This window comes from Penicillium odoratum, assembly GCF_028828045.1.
Source record: "Penicillium odoratum strain IBT 22623 chromosome Unknown utg000005l_segment0_segment0, whole genome shotgun sequence".
Classification (NCBI taxonomy): domain Eukaryota; kingdom Fungi; phylum Ascomycota; class Eurotiomycetes; order Eurotiales; family Aspergillaceae; genus Penicillium; species Penicillium odoratum.
The window spans coordinates 2,964,818-2,983,282 of NW_026643147.1; the positions used below are offsets into that span (position 1 = coordinate 2,964,818).

The 18,465-nt window shown below is 46.8% G+C and overlaps 6 protein-coding genes across 6 annotated transcripts; 2 read left to right on the plus strand and 4 right to left on the minus strand.

Annotated features, from left to right (window-relative positions):
- Window positions 1-313: 313 nt before the first annotated feature.
- On the minus strand, window positions 314-2,145 carry N7520_006647 (uncharacterized protein; the record flags this gene model as incomplete). The annotated part of the gene is made up of 5 exons (XM_057140581.1): window positions 314-894; window positions 958-1,261; window positions 1,311-1,559; window positions 1,616-1,879; window positions 1,933-2,145. The coding sequence occupies 5 exons, from the start codon at window positions 2,143-2,145 to the stop codon at window positions 314-316; spliced, it is 1,611 nt and encodes a 536-aa protein (XP_056994587.1).
- A 2,683-nt stretch (window positions 2,146-4,828) lies between these two features.
- On the minus strand, window positions 4,829-6,608 carry N7520_006648 (uncharacterized protein; the record flags this gene model as incomplete). The annotated part of the gene is made up of 2 exons (XM_057140582.1): window positions 4,829-6,493; window positions 6,558-6,608. The coding sequence occupies 2 exons, from the start codon at window positions 6,606-6,608 to the stop codon at window positions 4,829-4,831; spliced, it is 1,716 nt and encodes a 571-aa protein (XP_056994588.1).
- Window positions 6,609-8,419: 1,811 nt separating this feature from the next.
- N7520_006649 (uncharacterized protein) lies at window positions 8,420-9,506 on the minus strand (the record flags this gene model as incomplete). The annotated part of the gene is made up of 2 exons (XM_057140583.1): window positions 8,420-9,384; window positions 9,440-9,506. 2 exons carry the CDS (start codon window positions 9,504-9,506, stop codon window positions 8,420-8,422), a joined length of 1,032 nt encoding a protein of 343 aa, XP_056994589.1.
- A 1,520-nt stretch (window positions 9,507-11,026) lies between these two features.
- On the minus strand, window positions 11,027-14,655 carry N7520_006650 (WD40 repeat domain-containing protein; the record flags this gene model as incomplete). The annotated part of the gene is made up of 4 exons (XM_057140584.1): window positions 11,027-11,033; window positions 11,096-12,975; window positions 13,024-13,748; window positions 14,637-14,655. 4 exons carry the CDS (start codon window positions 14,653-14,655, stop codon window positions 11,027-11,029), a joined length of 2,631 nt encoding a protein of 876 aa, XP_056994590.1.
- Window positions 14,656-16,195: 1,540 nt separating this feature from the next.
- N7520_006651 (uncharacterized protein) lies at window positions 16,196-17,110 on the plus strand (the record flags this gene model as incomplete). The annotated part of the gene is made up of 1 exon (XM_057140585.1): window positions 16,196-17,110. The coding sequence occupies one exon, from the start codon at window positions 16,196-16,198 to the stop codon at window positions 17,108-17,110; it is 915 nt and encodes a 304-aa protein (XP_056994591.1).
- Window positions 17,111-17,709: 599 nt separating this feature from the next.
- N7520_006652 (uncharacterized protein) lies at window positions 17,710-18,041 on the plus strand (the record flags this gene model as incomplete). Its single annotated transcript, XM_057140586.1, has 2 exons — window positions 17,710-17,828; window positions 17,978-18,041. The coding sequence occupies 2 exons, from the start codon at window positions 17,710-17,712 to the stop codon at window positions 18,039-18,041; spliced, it is 183 nt and encodes a 60-aa protein (XP_056994592.1).
- Between the last annotated feature and the right edge of the window lie 424 nt (window positions 18,042-18,465).

Here is an 18,465-nt window from a genome sequence, read left to right on the forward strand (position 1 = left end):
CGGTCATAGGAAAACCTTTGCGATACGCTTTTCGGTCTTCAAGCATTGGCATTCCTAGTCTTAAATCATGATAGGAAGAATAATGATGAGGCCTAAATATTCTGAAGTAAGGCTTATTGCTAGCATTCCAACATTTGATGTAATACGTATAGGCAAGAAGTTGAAACATAATTATGTATTATTTATTTAGGTCTAGGTACTCGTAATAGCTTCAATCAAATTCCAAAGTCTAAAATTGGAATGATACCGTCGAAAGGAAGGGTCCGTCAATCATGAAAAGTGCAAGGTGTGTTCTTCCATTATTGATGATCCCTTAGTCATTCTCCTGGACGCCAATAACGGTAGACTTGAACTTGCGGGCCGAGATCTTTCGGTTGAACAGAATGTCGCTCTCACGGTAAGAACGGTTCTTGAGTTCAGGAAGGAAGAAGTAGGCCATCACCCAACAGACAATAGCGGTGCCTCCCCAGACGTAACCACACTTTCCAGCAAGGTTCCATCCGGTCGTGTTGAGCATCTTTGAGGCCAAGTAGATCATGGGGATCTCGGCAACGTAGTAAGCAGCACGACCGACACCCGTGCTGAGAGCACGAAGACGGACGGAAGAGGTTTCGGAAATGATGGTGTATGAGATCGGACCCATGGCACCGGCAAAAACGAAGGAGATGAGGATACCGAGAACGGCCTGTGCATAGTTGGTTCCACTGTTTTGGGGAACGGAGGCACAGATTCCGAGGATCATCAGGAAGGTAATGTTAATAGCTGTACCATACAGATAGATGGTTCGACGACCAAACCAAGAGCTGAGGAACCAAGAGCATCCGTTGGCGATGAATTGAAGGCACGAGTTGATCAAATTGAGTTTGAAAGACATATCAGACGACATTCCGGCCTCTAATTGGAACATTAGTGATTCGTCCTTGAAACACTTGACAGGCTGTCATGGATGGTACTCACGTTCGAAGAAGTAGGTCGCCTGATTGGCGATCAAGTTACCGGCGAAGTTTTGAGACGCGTACATCAAGCAAGTGATGAGTGTTCGCCTCAAATCAGTACCCTTGAGCAGGTCAAGAAGAGTAGGACTGCCACCCATTTGGGCCTCGATTTCTACAGTTCGCTCCATCATGGCGAGCTTCTTTTCTGCCTCCTCGGGCTTACTGCCGAGACGAATGATAGACTTAAGAGCCTGCTCCTTGCGGCCGCGGCGAATGAGCCACCAGGGAGATTCGGGGGCGAAGAAGAGAAGGATAAGAAGGGGGGTCTGATCAAGTTAGCTCAAATGTGCGTTATATCAGAAATCAAAGACTTACGGGGAAAATCCACTGCAAGCCAAGAGGAATCTTCCAAGCTGATGGTCCGTCGATGTTGTTGGTGCCATAAGTTGCACCGGCGACAATGATTGATCCAATGGACCAACTCATCTGCAGAGTAGCCGTACAGGCACCACGGAGATTGATAGGCACAATCTCACTGGCATAAGCAGGGGAGTTGGCAATGAAGAGTCCCCAGGGTACTCCCTCGAATGCTTGGCCGATAACTAAGACTGTGAGGGAGTCGGCCTATTTGTGTTACAATTAGTCGGCATGGTCAAAGGCACTGGTCGGGGCTTACTCACAAAGAAGGAAATGAAAATGGTGGCATTCATCATAATCAGGCCCAGGATGGTTGTCCAGCGGTAGCCGATGCGGTTAGTGATGGGACCTGCTAAGAACACGCCCACAAAAGCACCACATTGACCCGACTGGAAAAGGGCACTCTGCCACCGGGTTGGAATAGCATAATCATCGGGCAATGGCCCAGTTCTGACTCCAAAATGTCGTTTAAAGGCTGTGAGGGCGACAAAATTGGTGTTGAGGAACATGTCAAATGACTCCATAACCTAAGCGGGGCATAAGCATTTGTCAATCAGCGGTCCTGAAAAGATTGACTCACGATGGTGAAACACATGGTGAAGGCCCACAAGCAGGCCCAGGGGTGGGCCTTGATACTGTCCCAGACTCCCATCTCATGCTCGTGGTTCTCAGCATCGAAGGCATCTTTAAGAAGATCCTGACTATTTAAGACTTCATCATGAAGAACATCAATCTGATGCGCCTCAGACTTCGGCTCGACATCCACCTTTTGATCAATGCTACCGGTCGACATGTTGTGTGGTTCACTCGATGTCAGTAGGGAAGGAAGAAACAAACGGGGAAGAAAGAAAAGGACGTGGGGAAGGGGCGAGTGACAGATCTTATAGAATCTGTAAGGGCGAGACTTCCATTCACGCGTGGCACGTGGGGGAAATAAAGTGAGAGTGAATTGTGGTGTGACCAAGTGCTATCCCCAGACAAATTCGGCCCCGAACCCGGGGAAACCTGGGGTGGCGTACTCCACTCATTAATCCCACCAGTAATAAAAGCGGGTTTCCCATTCGGGGTCAAGATGCAAGACAAACCGGTATCTCTAGACGGACAAAGACGGACAAAGCCGAGGTCTCATCAAACGGATCATTTACTCGGCATACGATTTGACTGCGCTTGAACGCTTTGGGATATTATCCGTGGGCACATTAAACCCTTGGCCCAATTCGTACACTACGACCGGGTGATGATGTGTCGCTCTAAAATTCAAGAATCCCCCAGAATTTAGAAGAATCTGGGGAATATTGATCACTTTCTTTCATAGGTTTTCCACACAGGTTCGACCTAGGATAACCTTGGTAGTTTTGACCCAGGTTTCATTTTCTGGGGCCCCGCGTACACCAAAGCTTATCTTGCGCTCAGGGGCTCTTGGGGAAACGCAGATTACTGTTGCCATTGAATTGCTGCAAATGGCTTCGATCGCCTGATTTTAGCCTGTGACCGATGAGATTTCCAAGGACTCAAGGTTTGGGCAGAGTGACTACTGTAGCACTGGCGCCACCGACCGCCACCAATGTAACTCCGCGACCAAGTTACCAACTAAGTTCGGTTAATATGTTTGCAACCGACCCATCGGTTAAATCTCTTTCTTTTCTTCGTCTCTTTTTACTGGTTGAATTTGGAGGTTGATCCATTTAGTGATCCATTTAGTTTAGAGGAATATCCATATTTTGCATTAGCACCTTGGACGCCAATAAGCGCTTGAGCTATTTAGGACAAAGATCCTTGACCTCCGAGCCTTGATACTTCATACCAGGGACCAGATAAAGTAAAGATAACCTTAGCGAGTTGTCTAGCGATCTCTAAACATCCCCATATACCGGTCTGTTATCCGGTGGGGGAGATTAAATACATGTATAAGTTAGAATGCTGACAGGAAGCACTCGAAGCCCCAGTTTGGGATCAAAGACACAGACCTCGGGAATGGATGACCCGTTCTTTTCAATTTTCTGAAAGGCCACGGGCACTCAGACGAGGCTGAAAATAAGGTCTCGTGGGCGGTTGCCAATCGAGACAGAAAAGCTTTCTCATCTGGGCTGTAAAAGCTTACCATGCAGGTAATCTTAAAAAAAGAGCAAGCCATGGCACATGGCCTGAAAGCCAATTTGGAAGATGTTCAATAAGCGCTAGCGGTTAGAATCGGTCTTAATCCCTAGGACTCGCAGGATATTTCCACTACAATTTCGTGGCTAATTTCGCTCTTTCTGTTATTTTTGATGTACCTTAGCAAATGAATGTTGCCCGAATAGTTCTGACAAGGCAACAGCGTCCGTAAGGAATTGGCTTGATGTCTCCGTGGATCAAATATGTTGCAGTACGCGGTCTGGTTCCTTCTTCCTCGGGCCGATCATACCATCCAGCTGTCGGCAAAGTATGTTCCTTCAGTAATTTTGCCAATCATCATGAATTCTCTACCTTAGAGTGTGGAATCACGTAACCTATCTTTTACCCTCACACTACAAGGGACTATTATATCTCGTATTAAATATTCAAGAAAGAGCTGGGCTTTGAGGCTGAGTAGGAGAACAATACTCTATGAATTTTGAATATGTAAGAGGAATAGTATAGCAAGGACACTTAGTAATATTGATTCAAGAGTCAAGGCAGATTCTCGGGGGAGCCAGAAGGTGAATTTCTGGGGTTTTAACCCCGCTTCTTGGCAAGAGTCGGATGACTAGGTGACAGTTCACACAAGTAGCTGAAAACTTTAGCTTGTAGAACCGAAACCTGAGATAATTCTCAAATTTTCTGTCAATTGGGTAGATAAATATACGGGGCGATGAGATCTTGGTTCCTGAAATGGAAACATGACAAGTCATGCTTTTCGGTGCGGCCCGAGTGATCCACCGGCACCCCTATAGTGAGTACAGAGACGTTCGAATTGGAGTCCATTTGAAAATTTTTCTTGCGCGTTTTCAAGGTTTAAAATATGGGAAAGTCGCCGCCAGCTATGATGTTCTCCACTAGTCATCATAAGGTAGCCAGCCTCACGGATTCAGAGCCGCACGGGTCATGTTAAAGAATTTTGGCTCTCGAAAGGATCCCAAGAGGCTCCTCAATTGCCGAAATGGAACTAGAATCTTGACAGCGAAAGCTTTTGAGTGTTACATTATAGGTGTCTTCTACTGGCTACGGTGATTTTTTGCTGCGCAAGAAACACTTCGTTTCGAATAAAGATTATATTTCTTCATCTTATTGAAACTCATCAAAAATCATCAGACGCTGATCGCAAAAAGGAAAGAAAAAAACACCTTTCCACATTGACGGTATATAAGATGTAAACAATTTGGATATGGGTTCAGACTGGGTTATAGAAAGAAAACAACAAAAAGGGAGTATCAGTGCAAAGAGAGAGTCAGTATACGTCGCATCAGCGACAGTTCCTATCCTCATACTGCCAGTAGCTTACAAACTTAGATATACATTTACAGCTGCAGAGCGGCGATAGCAAGAGCACCGAGGACAGCGCCAATGCCGGAGATGGTGGCACGGCCGGCCGCGTTGTAGGCTGGGGTGCTGGAGGGGACAGCGGTGGTCCAAGTGTTGGTCGATGAGACACCGGCGGAGGGGGTGGGAATCAAACGGCGCATGGTGGAGCTGGCCTGGTGGCCGGGAGCACCGGGGTAGCCGAAGCCGCCAGGGGTGACGGCGGCAGTTCCGGAGGGGCCAGAGCCAGCCGGGCCAGAGGGGCCAGAGCCAGCGGGGCCAGAGCCGGAGGAGCCAGCGGGACCAGAGCCGGAGGGACCAGCGGGACCAGAGCCAGAGGGGCCAGAGCTGGGGGCTGAGGGGACAACGGGCATGGAAGTGGCAGAGGAGATGGGGAAGCCGGGGGCGGTCATGACATCGGTGCCCGAGGGGGAAGAGCCACCGGCGGGGCCAGAGGGAGAAGAGCCACCAGCGGGGCCAGTGGGGATAGGTGCGCCGAGAGTGAGGGTGCTAGTAGAAGATCCGGCAGTGGTAGCGGCGTGACTGTTGCATTCGGCCTCTCCGAGAACAGCAAGGCAGATGTTGACGGGGATGTTGATCAGGCTGCCGGAACCGCTGGAGGAGGCTTGGTTGCACTCGGCCTCACCGAGGACAGCAAGGCAAACGTTGATAGGAACGCTGATCAGCGAGCCGCTGTCGTTGGGGGAGCAGGAGGCCTGGTCACACTTGGCAGATCCAAGAGCAGCGATGCAGGTATCAATGGGGACGCTGATCAAGCCACCAGATGAGGTCTTGGTCTTGCACTCAACTTCTCCGAGGATAGCGGCGCAGAGACCGACTGGAACGTTAATGAGCGAGCCGCTGCCGCTGCCGCTGTCGCTGCCACTGCCCTTGCTACCACTACCAGAAGAAGTGAGCTGATCGCATTTGGCGGATCCCAGAACAGCAACACAAGCATCAACGGGCACGCTGATCAAGCCATCGGATGAGGTCTCGGTCTTGCACTCAGCTTCTCCCAGAATAGCCGCACAAAGGCTGACCGGAACGCTGATGAGCGTGCCGACGTCTTTGCCACTGCCGTTGTCGCTGCCACTACCACTGCCACTGCCCTTGCTGCCACTGACAGAAGAAGTGAGCTGGTCACATTTAGCGGATCCCAGAACAGCGACGCAGGCATCAACCGGCACACTGATCAAGCCATCGGATGAGGTCTCGGTCTTGCACTCAGCTTCTCCCAGAATAGCCGCACAAAGGCTGACTGGAACGCTGATGAGCGTGCCGACGTCTTTACCACTACCCTTGCTGTCGCTGCCAGAAGTAGTGAGCTGGTCGCACTTAGCGGATCCCAGAACAGCAACGCAGGCATCAACGGGGACGCTGATCAAGCCGTCGGATTCGGTCTTGGTCTTGCATTCAACCTCTCCAAGAATAGCAGCGCAGAGACTGACTGGGACGCTAATGAGCGAGCGGCCGACCATACCATGGGCAGAAGAAAGCAGCTTTTCGCATTTGACGGATCCGAGAACAGCGGCGCAGACATTAAGAGGCACATTGATCAAACCACCGGAGCTGGGGGAAGTGATTTGCTTGCAATCGGCCTCTCCCAAGACAGCGGCACATACATTGACCGGCACATTGATCAAAGTCTCGTGAGCTTGGACACCCTATACAAGTAGAAGTCGAGTTAGATGCCGATATATCTCCAGTCCTGATCAAGATCTCACTCACAACTGAAGTCGCCGCAAGAGCGATGAGGGGGGTGAGAATGGATTGCTTCATCTTGTCAGAATCAGCGTCAAAGTATGTGAATTAAAAATTAAGTGAATGAATATGTCGTATCGTGATAGAGAAGGAATGGACGCTGTTAGACAGCAATAATGAGTGACGAGGCTTAAATAGCTAATGAAAGACGATGTTCAAAGGGAGAAGCGATATAAATGTACGCCCAAGAGATTTATCGACTTCAATGGTTCCACAACCAACAAAGGAGATTGGATGTCGATCAGCAGAAACAGAAACGCCATGCATCTGAATAGATACACAGCGCCTCGAAGTATAAGGCTCGAGACCAGTCTTTTTTTCCACTTCAGAGACATTCCGATTGGTGTACCTCGATTCGTGACAGGCTTGGGCTGCGCTAAAACCGACTAGATGGTTCATGATCAAAGCTAATATGCAGCCGAAATGCAAGTCTCCACCCCCGGCTGATGCGCTAGTTCCACTAGTGCGGATTTTGATTGAGTCCCGACCAAGGTTTGCATGCATGATTTATTCCCTGATTATGGATCTCATGAAACTATTCAGGGGTCACACAATGAATGTTTCTTTTCAACCTGGAGAGAATAAGCGAAATGAACATCATCCCCTCTGTTCGGTGACTACGTTTCTTGGGAGCTGGTAAGGGCTATCGCGGCCCCACATTGAACCCTGAGATAAACGCCTACTGGATGGATCCACTACGCGCTGCGCGTTGCCGCAAACACCCCTTTCTATGTAGGCTCGTGCAGAATTTAATTTGACTGAGATTGGAAGTTATTGAGACAGATCACATGCACCAGCCCTCGAAGATCCGGCCAGAACCGAGGATTGCGTGGTCTACCTGAATAGCCCTTGAGTTTTGGAATAGTTCACAGTATGCGGCGTCATTGAGTTCAGTATTATGTCTAAATTCTCCAGAGATCAAAGTTCATGGCTTCTTCAACTATTACTTTTTCCAAGTAATAAATTCCCTCTTCCCGCCTTCCAAGGTTCTGGCGCATCTCTGTGATTTGGAACCGAGACGCGCTATGTTTGCGCAGTGTATAACTCGCACTATTTTTAGCCTTGATAATCAATAATTTAAATATTGTGGGAGTCAAGGAGCACCGCGTGAAAACATAGCCTGTTCAACAGACTGTTATTTTACTTTCCACCGCCGAGGTTGATTAGCGCCACGAGGCTTGGCTTCCGAGTCGTTCACCCCTGTGAAACAATCCGCTCACGAACATTGAAGGAAATGCACGAGACAGATCCCCTGCATATGTGATACCCCTTCTGATCTGAAATTATCCCTTAAAAGACTGAACACCTCCGATGTGATATCTCAAGATCATTTCGGAGAAAAGCGAAAGGGGATACAATCCAGAGGAACTATTCCCGACATAACCGGGTGCTCAGTGGGTAGTATCGATTTGATTCGGAGTACGGGCGGCATTTCCCAGAGATGGAGCTCCGTGGACATTATCAATCAATGAATCGTGCATCTCTATGTTCGACTGCAAAGTTCTGCTCGGTCTGAAATTCACTCCTTCTTCTCTCCACTGTCCATCCCCTCCAGCACTTGAAGGTTGATCTATATTTGTCCATTTGGAAAGTTACAATTTCCCGCCTGCACGAAGTAATATGATAGTGTTTATGTGCTGAACTCACGAGGCCCAAATTCATGAGATTTCGAGGGCTAAAGATCTCCATACAAAGGATGATAGCAAAGAAAGGTGATATGAAGCGGTATGAGAGTTGAAAGAGCATTGATAGGTTCTGGCAAAATCAAAAGAATGAAATAAATGGATTCTGAAAATTATCATTCCAGGTAAGATTTGACGATGTAATCATCAGAGTCTATCTCCTTTACCCTTGTCATGATAGCCTTTCAGAATCGATACGGGCTTTCCAGTGTATCCAGTCTTCTCCATCCATTCCCTCACACTCTTCACTCGGGTTGGTAGAATCTCATCCAGCAGTTGGTAATCTCTCGTCGTCAGATTATCTTTCCAGGTATTCCAAAACCCAGAAAAGTTTTCCCGCACCGTGAATATTGTCGGATCATCCGGCTGGCCAGAATGACCCACCTTCATCGCATCCGGGTCTGGCCAGATTCCCAATTGGAAATATTCATCCAAAGTGACGTCCTTGTAAACCGCCTTGATGCCTGTCACTGCGGTGAAAGCTGCAGCAAGATCCTTCCACGCGATGTCCTCCGTGCCCACATGCAGGTCGAGGCCGTTACTCCGGGTTGGATTATCAATGCTCCATCTCACGTAAGACCCGTAGTCCTCAAGGTATATAAGAGGGCATTTCGCATCCCCTAGAGGTACTGCGAAGACCATCGTGTCGGGGTCTTTAGGATCCGGCAAAGGCCGTAAGAACTCGGAAAGTCCTTCGACGTATAAGCATGACGTGACAACAGACCAGGCCATCGGGGTAGTTGGCTGAGCAGAGATAAAGTCAACCACTTTTCCCTTCCCATCTAGATGCCCGGTCCGATATTTGGGGTCAAAGTTTCCAAGCTTGGAGGCATAATATAGACCAGCATAGATGAAATGCTTTAGGTGAAATTCTCGAGCAAGCTCATAGAGCCGAATGCCCCAATATATCTCAGCCTTCTCACCAATGGCAAAGCCGTTGGTATTAGCAAAGAGATAAGACACGCCTTCGAATGCCTTCCGAAGGGTGGGCTCGTGATAAGTTTCCCCTTCAAATATCGTCACCCCGGGGATTGCGCTTAGTTCTTTTGCCGATGGCGATGAAGAGCTTCTGCTTAGGACTCGGACGTTGTATTTGGAACCAGATGCCAAAGCTTTAGATTGTGTTAGTAATATTATCCGTCCCGAGGAACATCGTGTTGGACAAACCTTTGACGACTGGCATTCCCTGGGCACCTGTGCCGCCGATGACTAGGACTGTATTTCCAGTTGACATTTTCCAAGGTTGTGGTCTTTTAAATATTCAAATATTTGTTCGTGATTGAAAAGCAACATTTGATGTCGAAGGGGAGGTGGGGCAATATATATATATATGTTTTTTCTGTGCCGCGTCAGTTGCTATCCGTGGCACCTGGGTTGTGAAAAAGCAGCAGCGCGCATCGATGATTCATCTAAATGTCAGCCACGGTTAATCTACTTGGGTCTAGCCCATAGACAGCACTCGTTTGAGCTGACATGCAGCGTGATTTCCCAGCTCGGCTGTTGAGCCGGACTGCTGGCATAATCATTATTCATTAGCAGTTTCCAGCTATGTAGCTTTATCAAACTCCTCTAGTACCGACAATTTAATGATTATTCAACAACTTAATCGTGCCGACGTTTGCAACGTTGGACGGTTATGTTTGACTTCCCGCACATCTGATGAGTCAACAATAAAATTGTTCCGACCGTATGATGGCGAGCATCAGTCACTCAGTCCATCACATTAATTTACTACGCGGATGACAATACAAAGTCTATGGTCCGAGGCCGAATTGAAGAATAACACATCTACAAATCTTCGCATAATCTCACGTCATCAATGATTCGGCACCTTTCTATTATATACAAATCTAGTTGGGATTATTTAACTTTTGATCTATACGAGCTTACTCCAGATATTCCGACTAGAAGAAGAGAGGTTTTCATTTGTCTATCTCATTGGGTGAGTCTTTCTGGTTTTATTAGGCTTATCCCCCGCGTTCTTCGGGTGGCATCCCGCTTTGGGCACTTCACCCCTTTTGCTGCACTCGGTCCTTTCATTGTTGTAACTTCTTATTCAATATGTCCTTTCTATCACTGATTAAACGGTCAAATATAACAATCAGGAGTCGACACTGAGATAAGTGAAACAAGTATGGATAGACTCTCAAAATTCGATCAAGATCCCTATAGACACTGCTTAGCGCTCGGAATTTTCAATTGCGAGGTCCATGTAGCTTTTTGTTGACTTTCAGCTAAGTATGAGATTGTACAAAAGCGCGACATGGAAGGATGATGATCTAATTCATTTTTTCCAGACTTGATTTGTCTAAAACAGCTATGACTCTTCTAATGCGTCTCGTCCTTCACATCCCATGGTTGACGGGAAAGAGTCCGGCGCAAATTTGAAAACCGAAATGCTTTGCAAAAAGATTTAACACTTGTATGTTTAATCTGAGCCATTTCGAGTTTCTGGCTAGTGATTAAGCTTTATTGCAAGAATCTAGAAAAAAGAAAAAGCATTGCCTCCTTACAGAAAACAAGCACCAAAAACTTTTTCAGCTTCCTTCCCAGCTTCCTTCCCGGATAAACCACGGCGGACCTCTACTTTGTAGTAAAGACGGACCGCTACTTTGTAGGTCTGATTGAGGATTTACTTCATGCAAGCATTCTTGCACCTCTGAGCAAGCCAAGTCCACATCTGCAAGATTCTGAACATCAAACCTCATTATAGATACTCGCCCTAAGGGGTAGCCTAGGGCAATTTTATCAAGCCTAAACGCTGAAAGACAAGGTCTAGAATCAGCAAGAAGCCGTAAGATCTTTTTGTCATTTAGACCTAACCAGCCGTCTTGTGTGAGCCATATCTCTGGGCTCTCATTGGGAGATCGGAAAATTATCTTGCCATCCCTGACCGAAATCTTGCGAGAACCTAGCTTATTGCTGAGAAATAAGGTCTTTCGAGAACCAGTCTGGGTTGCTTTGCACTCCGATTTAACCAAAGTGTCTTGCAACATGCCCGTCATCGAGTCCCAAAGTCGGAGGCTCCCATCTCTGTGGTAGGATGCCATTGATCGACTATCTGGCGAAAAGGCAATAAGAGAGAAATCAGATCCGAAGATAGGATCATGGCCGGAATACTCCCAAAGTCTTGTCATCAGGATCCAAAGATTTGCGCTTTGCAATCGGTAATTGATTGCCAGTAACCGACCGTTAGGCGAGACAGCTATCGATGCAATCCCGTTGCTGCATTGGAGAGCATGCCTGCTACTACCGGTATCTATGTCCCAGAGTCGTACTGTGAAATCATCGGAGCCAGAAGTTAGCAGTTGGCCATCCTGTGAGAAGACTACCAACCTAACCGTTTTTGAATGGCCTTTCAAAATCTTCTTCGAAGAGCCTGTGGCTATATCCCAGAGTCGTACAGTCTTGTCTTCCGAGCTAGATGCCAGGAGCTTGCCGTCGGGTGAAAAGGCTACCGATAAAACCCCACCCGTATGGCCAACAAGACAATGCTCCAAAATGCCAGTTACTGCACTACAGATTCGCACAGTCTTATCGCGAGAGGCAGATGCAAGCAATTCACCATCTGGTGAGGATGCCAGGAGGGTGATCATGCTCGAATGTTCTTCAGGAGTTCCTTTTAGGGTACCCATCATATCCCATAACCGCAATGATGGATCTTCTGAACCGGAAGCTAGGATTTGGCCGTTGGGGGAGAAAACCACCGATGAAACGACTGAGGAATGCCCCCTGAGAGTTTGCTGGAGGCAGCCCTTCTTTAAATCCCAAATTTGTACCTCGTTGTTGCGGGATAATGCTAGTGATAGGTTTGAGGGAGAAAAGGCCACTGAGGGGACCATCCATTCCCCCTGATCACACTTGAGAGTCTGGCTGATTCTATGCCGGTCTATATCCCACAGTTCTATGAAGTCCCCAGACACCCATGCAAGCAGTTGACCATCCGATGAGAAAGCGACTGCGGAAATTGAGCGCGTCTTGAGGGTACCTATACAGCTGTCACTCGCCAAGTTCCAATGCTTTATTGTATGATCATCTGAACCCGATGCTAGAATCATGCCATCTGGTGAGAAAGCAACTGATCTGACAGACTTTGAGTGTCCTGTGAGGGTCGTTCGTAGAATCCCTTTTTCTATATTCCAAAGCTTGATTATGTGATCAGATGACCCCGTCGCCAGGAGCTGTTCTTTGGGAGAAAAAGCCACTGACCATACTCTCTTTGAATCTTGCAGATTGTATAGCATATTGCTCGTTGCTATATCCCAAATACGAACTTGGCCATCTAGCAAGCCCGCTGCTACTAGCCGACTATCCCGCGAGAAAGCCACTGAAGTAGTCGGACATTTTGTCTCAAGCCTCTGTTGTATCGCTCCTGTTTTTGGATCCCAGAGTATCACGGGAAATTCCCAAGAGGCGGAGGCCAGTAGACGACCATTGGGGGAGAAGGCTATCACCTTTACTATACTTTCATGATCCTCAAGAGTCTGTAATTCAGGACTCCATCGGTCGTCAACTCGTGGCATTTGGAGCACCCAGAGGGGAACCTCAGACTCAAACTTCTGGCGAATTATCGAACTTTGAGGCGCGAACAGTATGCCTGCGGAGTAAATTTGCATAGGTGTATCATCGGCGATTTGGCGGTTTTTGAGAATAAAACGATTTGCATCATGCAGGAAATGAGATAATGTAGACGAATTATCGTCCTTCTTCTGTTAGGTCGTTTTCATGGGCTCTTTGGGCTTTTATCGTACCTCTGTTGCCATCTGCAATTTATGAATCATTTCTATGATATCGAAAACATGGCCCAGGATGGACATGACCTCCACCCAGTGTAAAAAATGTTTCTCCAGAAATGATAGCGCCTTGGGTAGCAAAGTATGTTTTTCATTACTGCGCAGCAGGTGGTGTGCCCAATAACGACAGGCATATTGCACTCCGGAAGGAATGCACGCGATGATGTCTTGGTCCTCAATTTCGACGCGCTGTGTCACATCATCGGATAGGTTGCGAATGTTTCTTCTCAAACTCTCACAAGTTTTTAAGCAAAGATCAGTCATTTTCTTATGTGTCTCACTCTCATCAACCCAAAATGGTCTCTCGACAGACCCACTGTTGCTTTCAAGTAGAAAGTCTCGAAGGGAGAGATGGAAAAGTCGTATGGGTGAAGTGTCCTCGTCCGGAATGTCTGGTACTGGGCGGAGTAGATCAAGTTGCGCTTTGATCTTCGATTTGGAAAGGCAGAGGAGATTGGAGAGTGAGTTAACCGAAAGTGGACTTTCCAGTAATACGATTGGTCCAATAACTGCCAAACAGTTTTCGATGAGTCGGCCCTTCTTCTTGGTGCTCTGGCCTTCAATGATTCGATTGAAAACAGGAAGGTATGTGCTTTTAAGTAAGGACTCATCGTTTTGATGGGATAGGATCTCAGTTAAAGTCTCTTGAGGATCCCACCTTCTGTCCTCGAAGATACGGCAAACTGTAGCTGCGAAAATAAACAAAGGAACGGAAATGTCAGCCCAGTCGTGGATAGCAACTCTCCCACCCAATCAGGAGGTAGCTGACGTAATCTCTGTATTTCTTGAAGCCGGTGTTTCAAGAACAAAGCGATATCATCTTTGATCACGTCTTCAGAAATTTTCAAGATTCTCAAGCCAGGCGGTATATTTTCTGTCTATGAGTTAGTCTTGACATATTCATATGATGATGACAACCTGGAACACCGTGGTATTCGGCTGCGTCTGGAAAAAAGCCTAGGTCTCTCTACCATCGCAACAGCTGGAGCAGCAGTTGAAGCTATAAAAAAGGCTGGCTTTGTGTTAGAAAGTGCTAAAGATTTAGCTGAGCTCCCGAACTAAGTCCCTTGGTATTATCATAACGGTGGGAGCTTCAAGAACCTCAATTCAATCTGGGACGTTTTCAGGATTGGACAAGTGGTGTTATTACGCTGGGGAGTCTTTGCTTTCATATTCGGATTATTGGAAAAGCTTTGTATTTCCCCCCCGGGTTCCAAAAAAGTTGCTGAAACACTAGCAATCCTGGTTGACTCCCTCGTTCTGGCCGGAGAAGACAAACTTTTCACTCCGTTATTCATTATGGTAGCCAGAAAACCACTGTAATGAGTGCCTATTCTCCCCAGCCTTCCGAGACACTCCTACCTGCCGATTAAACTGAAAAAATCATCTTATAGTATGCTTTGGGCTTTACGACCAAGTGTGTTCTGTAAACCAAGATGGTCAATTGTCAAGTTGAGGAGGTGTTATTTGATCACTAGGGTTAGACCCAATGAATGAGAGTTCCTACCGTCACTCCCCTAAAGAGTTAGTAGAATGACTTTCATTTTTCCAAAACCTCAAGTTTATACTACCTTCGCCGCCGTCTTCCATCTTTAGACTTTCTAGTCTACCTTCCTAATTTCAACCTAATCTAGAAGATAGGGCTTAACATAAGGGTATCACCATTACTCTCCGTAGTCTACTAATGCCTTATCGAAGTTTTTAAGATCCCTTACAGACTTTCGAATCCTCACACATAATTCAGCTGAGCAGTAGGTTCTATATAGACTCAATATTGTGAGTATAAGGGACTTGAAAGTCTGCATGGGGAACTTAGAGGGAAGCAAGGTAGACTTAGACATAATAAATACTTTAAAAGTGTTAATTTATATATTGATGTAATATAGTGACTCGAATTCGCTCAAATAGCAGCTTACATAGGAGATGAAATATTGTGCTCATAATTAGATAGTTGTGGTTGCAATAAAAGTGGCCGAAAAAGTTTAATACGATGACCGCGTGGAACTTTTGACATCTCGTAATTTTCCCAATTTTGGAGAAAGCGGAGTGAAGGTAGCAGAAAAAAGGAGTAACGGTAGAAAGTCTATGAGATTCTAATTTTAAGGTTTCCAAGTATTTCTTCCTAGTTTTTTGGGGTTCCATAGCAGAGTTGCGGATCTTAGTAGAAGCCATTAAGATAATTTGAATTGCTTGGGAAAGCGAAAAGGTTGTTTATATATTGAAGGTAATTGTGGAAGTGGATGGAGAAGAAAGTTTTGTTGGAGAAGAATCTTCGAGGTATCAATATACGAGGATCAAGAGGTGAAATGGACGAAGTTATTCGGATTCAAGGGTCGCCGTTTATACTCGATATGGATCCTCTTAGCTTAGTATTGTCTTCGTCGGGGGTATTGGCTGCTTAGTATTTTCCGGCACCCCAAATAAGGGGGGATCCGGCCTGGGAGATTGAATGAAGTCTGATATTGACCTTTATGATTGTTCTTGCGAGAGCAATATCAGTAAGAGCGAGCAGGCGCGAAGCCATTTGGCCATTTTCTTTCTCTCGAAATCTGTGGCTGCAGGCAGTCCAAAGCGAGAAGCAGATAGGCAAAATTAGTATGGTGTTAGAGGTAGCAGGAAGTGGGTCACCTCACTGACTAGACCAACTCGACTGCTTCATCATGTATGCATTTCTGCCATCATGGAAAGGAGGTATATACAGCGGCAAGAAGAGTGGTATGTTTTTTCCATATAGGGCATGTGCTTTTAAGCTTCTGGCGATAGACTGCCATACTCGGTGCTTCGGCGTTCTAAGTACTGATATCTTCGGCTCAATAATACGATGTCCCGCTTTTTTGTGTACTGCGGCAGTCCGTGCGGACATAGCATCTTGGTTGACCCTCAATTCCAAGAAATGCTAGTCAACTTACGGCATATCAGCACGGGTTCGTGCTCTGTACCGAAAATACCCCAGCCGCCAGTAAACTTAAGTATTACATGGAGATACCCGCTAGTTTGATACGTGTTACTTTCACCAGTTCCATCATCCTGAAGCAGTTTTGGCTAACCATCGCCATTGTCCTGGCCCGGTACTTCCTTTCGACAGTTCCTCGCTTTCACCTCCAAGCTCCTTCATACACGACCAAAGAGCATGGAAGAATTTGAGATCTGTCTCCCCAACGGAGGTATGATCTCCGGTCGGTTCAATTTTCCGACCACACCTCAAAATGCAGGCCATTTGCCGCTTATCGTCTGCATTCCCGGCGGAAGCTATGATGCTGAATATTTCGATGTCGACGAGAATTATTCAATTGCCAACACGTCAGCTCGGGTAGGAATACCCACCGTTTCCCTTACCAGGCCCGGCTATGGCAGAAGCACTCCTGTGCCAATGGATTCCGACGATGAAGACGCAACCTATGGCCAAGTTCAGGGAAAGTTCCTGAACTCCACAGTGCTACCGCGCCTATGGCAACAATTCAGAGAACGTTCGGGAGCAACGACAATTGTGCTCTTGTCACATTCTATTGGAGCAATGGTCGCCACTATCTCGGCTGGATGCTACAAAGGAACCGAAGGCTATCCATTGGCAGGACTCATTACCTCTGGAATAGGCACCGAATTGGCCGATGGACCCCGAAAAGCTATGCTTCATTTATTAGCTGAAACTGCAGGCTCTGTTCAGTTTGATGCGAGCCCAAAAGACGCTATAATGCTGCAAATCCCCATGCATAACCTCACCGATTATGAAATGCGTCGCCATACAAGCCGCCTTAATCGACCTGTGCCCCCTGGGGAACTACATGATATCAACATGACTTGGCTAAGCTATTGGCACAAGTACGCGGGCCATGTCAGTGTTCCTGTAATGCATGCGTTGGCCGAGTTTGATGGGCTTTGGATCAATTCTCCTAAAGTACTGGAGAGTTACAAGGATGCATTCCCAGCTAGTCCGAAGGTGACTAGTGAGATGATCCCGATGGCTCCGCATTGCATCGAGTTGAGCCTCCAGAGCAAATCTTGGTATATGAAGTGCTGCTCTTTTGCCTTGGAGTGCGCTAATTAGTACGGTTTACGGCCGACTCCTTCTCTTGGGCCTGTTCAAGGAGAGCAACCAGAAGCAAATGCGGATGAAGATTCACGCTAGAGCGGTATTACAATGCTAGTTTATAGTACGACACGCCTTGAGGAATCGGGGCCCTCAGAGAAGTGAATATATAATTTTGAGTCAACTTTATGAGTCCAACATTCAGTCTTGCATGGTTAATCCGAAACGTAACCTCAATGGTAGAAATTTTCAATCTTTTAAGAGTACAAAAGATCTAACACCTAGGCCTAGCTCTGCCGATTGACCAGTGCCAAGAAGGGTTCAAAAAATATTATGAAAAACGTTACCACAAAGTGGTTTAAATTAGATGCCGCGAAAGTGAGGTCTCCGATTCTTTTCGGTCGGACATATAATCTTTTCTAAAGGAAAAAAACATAACTGAAGTCTCTACTCCGGTCAACTGGCTAGGCCACAGTTTGAATCCCTCAAACATCGAAAAACACAGCAGTGGACGCCAATTGCGTAAAATCAAATGCCGCATTAGTATCCTGACATTGACTATGATGAAAGGAGTGACGCGGTCAAAAAAGACGACGTTTGAAAATGCGCATAAAAATATGGCTGCACTTCGCCTCGCAGGTGTCAGTATCAACGCCGGCACTAATATCAATAAGGCGGCCGGCAAACCATCGCAGGTTGCTTACGGCGTCAGCCTTCACGAGAGCTGGAGCTTCTCGTGAGTTGCTGGATGTCAACGACGGAAGTTCTTCGCGCTGCGACAAGTCTACCAGCAAAACATTTTGGATCAAACGACCGTGTAGTCATAAAGCCTGGCTATCGAGCCGATTTCGTCTTGGTAAGATAAATTTCTATTGATAATATCAGAGCAACACGCTCAATTGAAATGACCTGGGTAGCCGGTCAGAAGTTCTTGTGTTCGGAGACTTGATCGTTTTGTAATAAAAATCGCCTTCTTGTTGGCGCTTTATGCTTGGTTATATTCTTGTCTTAAATCTAAGGTGCGGTCGCAATTTGCAGCGTGTCATTGATATCCCTTAGTGATAATGATAGTAAGGTTCATCTTATAAGTTACCTAGAGGCTTGAGCTTTAGAGAGCGACCCAAGGCAATATAATCGGCTTGTCACATTGTGGCGTTTCAGATCCAACGCAGCGTACTCGATACAATTGTGTCATACGTGAAGATCTTGCCTAAAACAGTTCGGGCCGGACAAAAGCAGTATCGCATCGGCACTCGGTGAATCGGCGCTACGAACGATATCGGATATTCTGGCCAATGTCTCCACTGCCGCATTACCTTCTCATAATTCTTCTTTTGGGCTCATTCCTAGTTCCATATCTTCTGTATCCCACT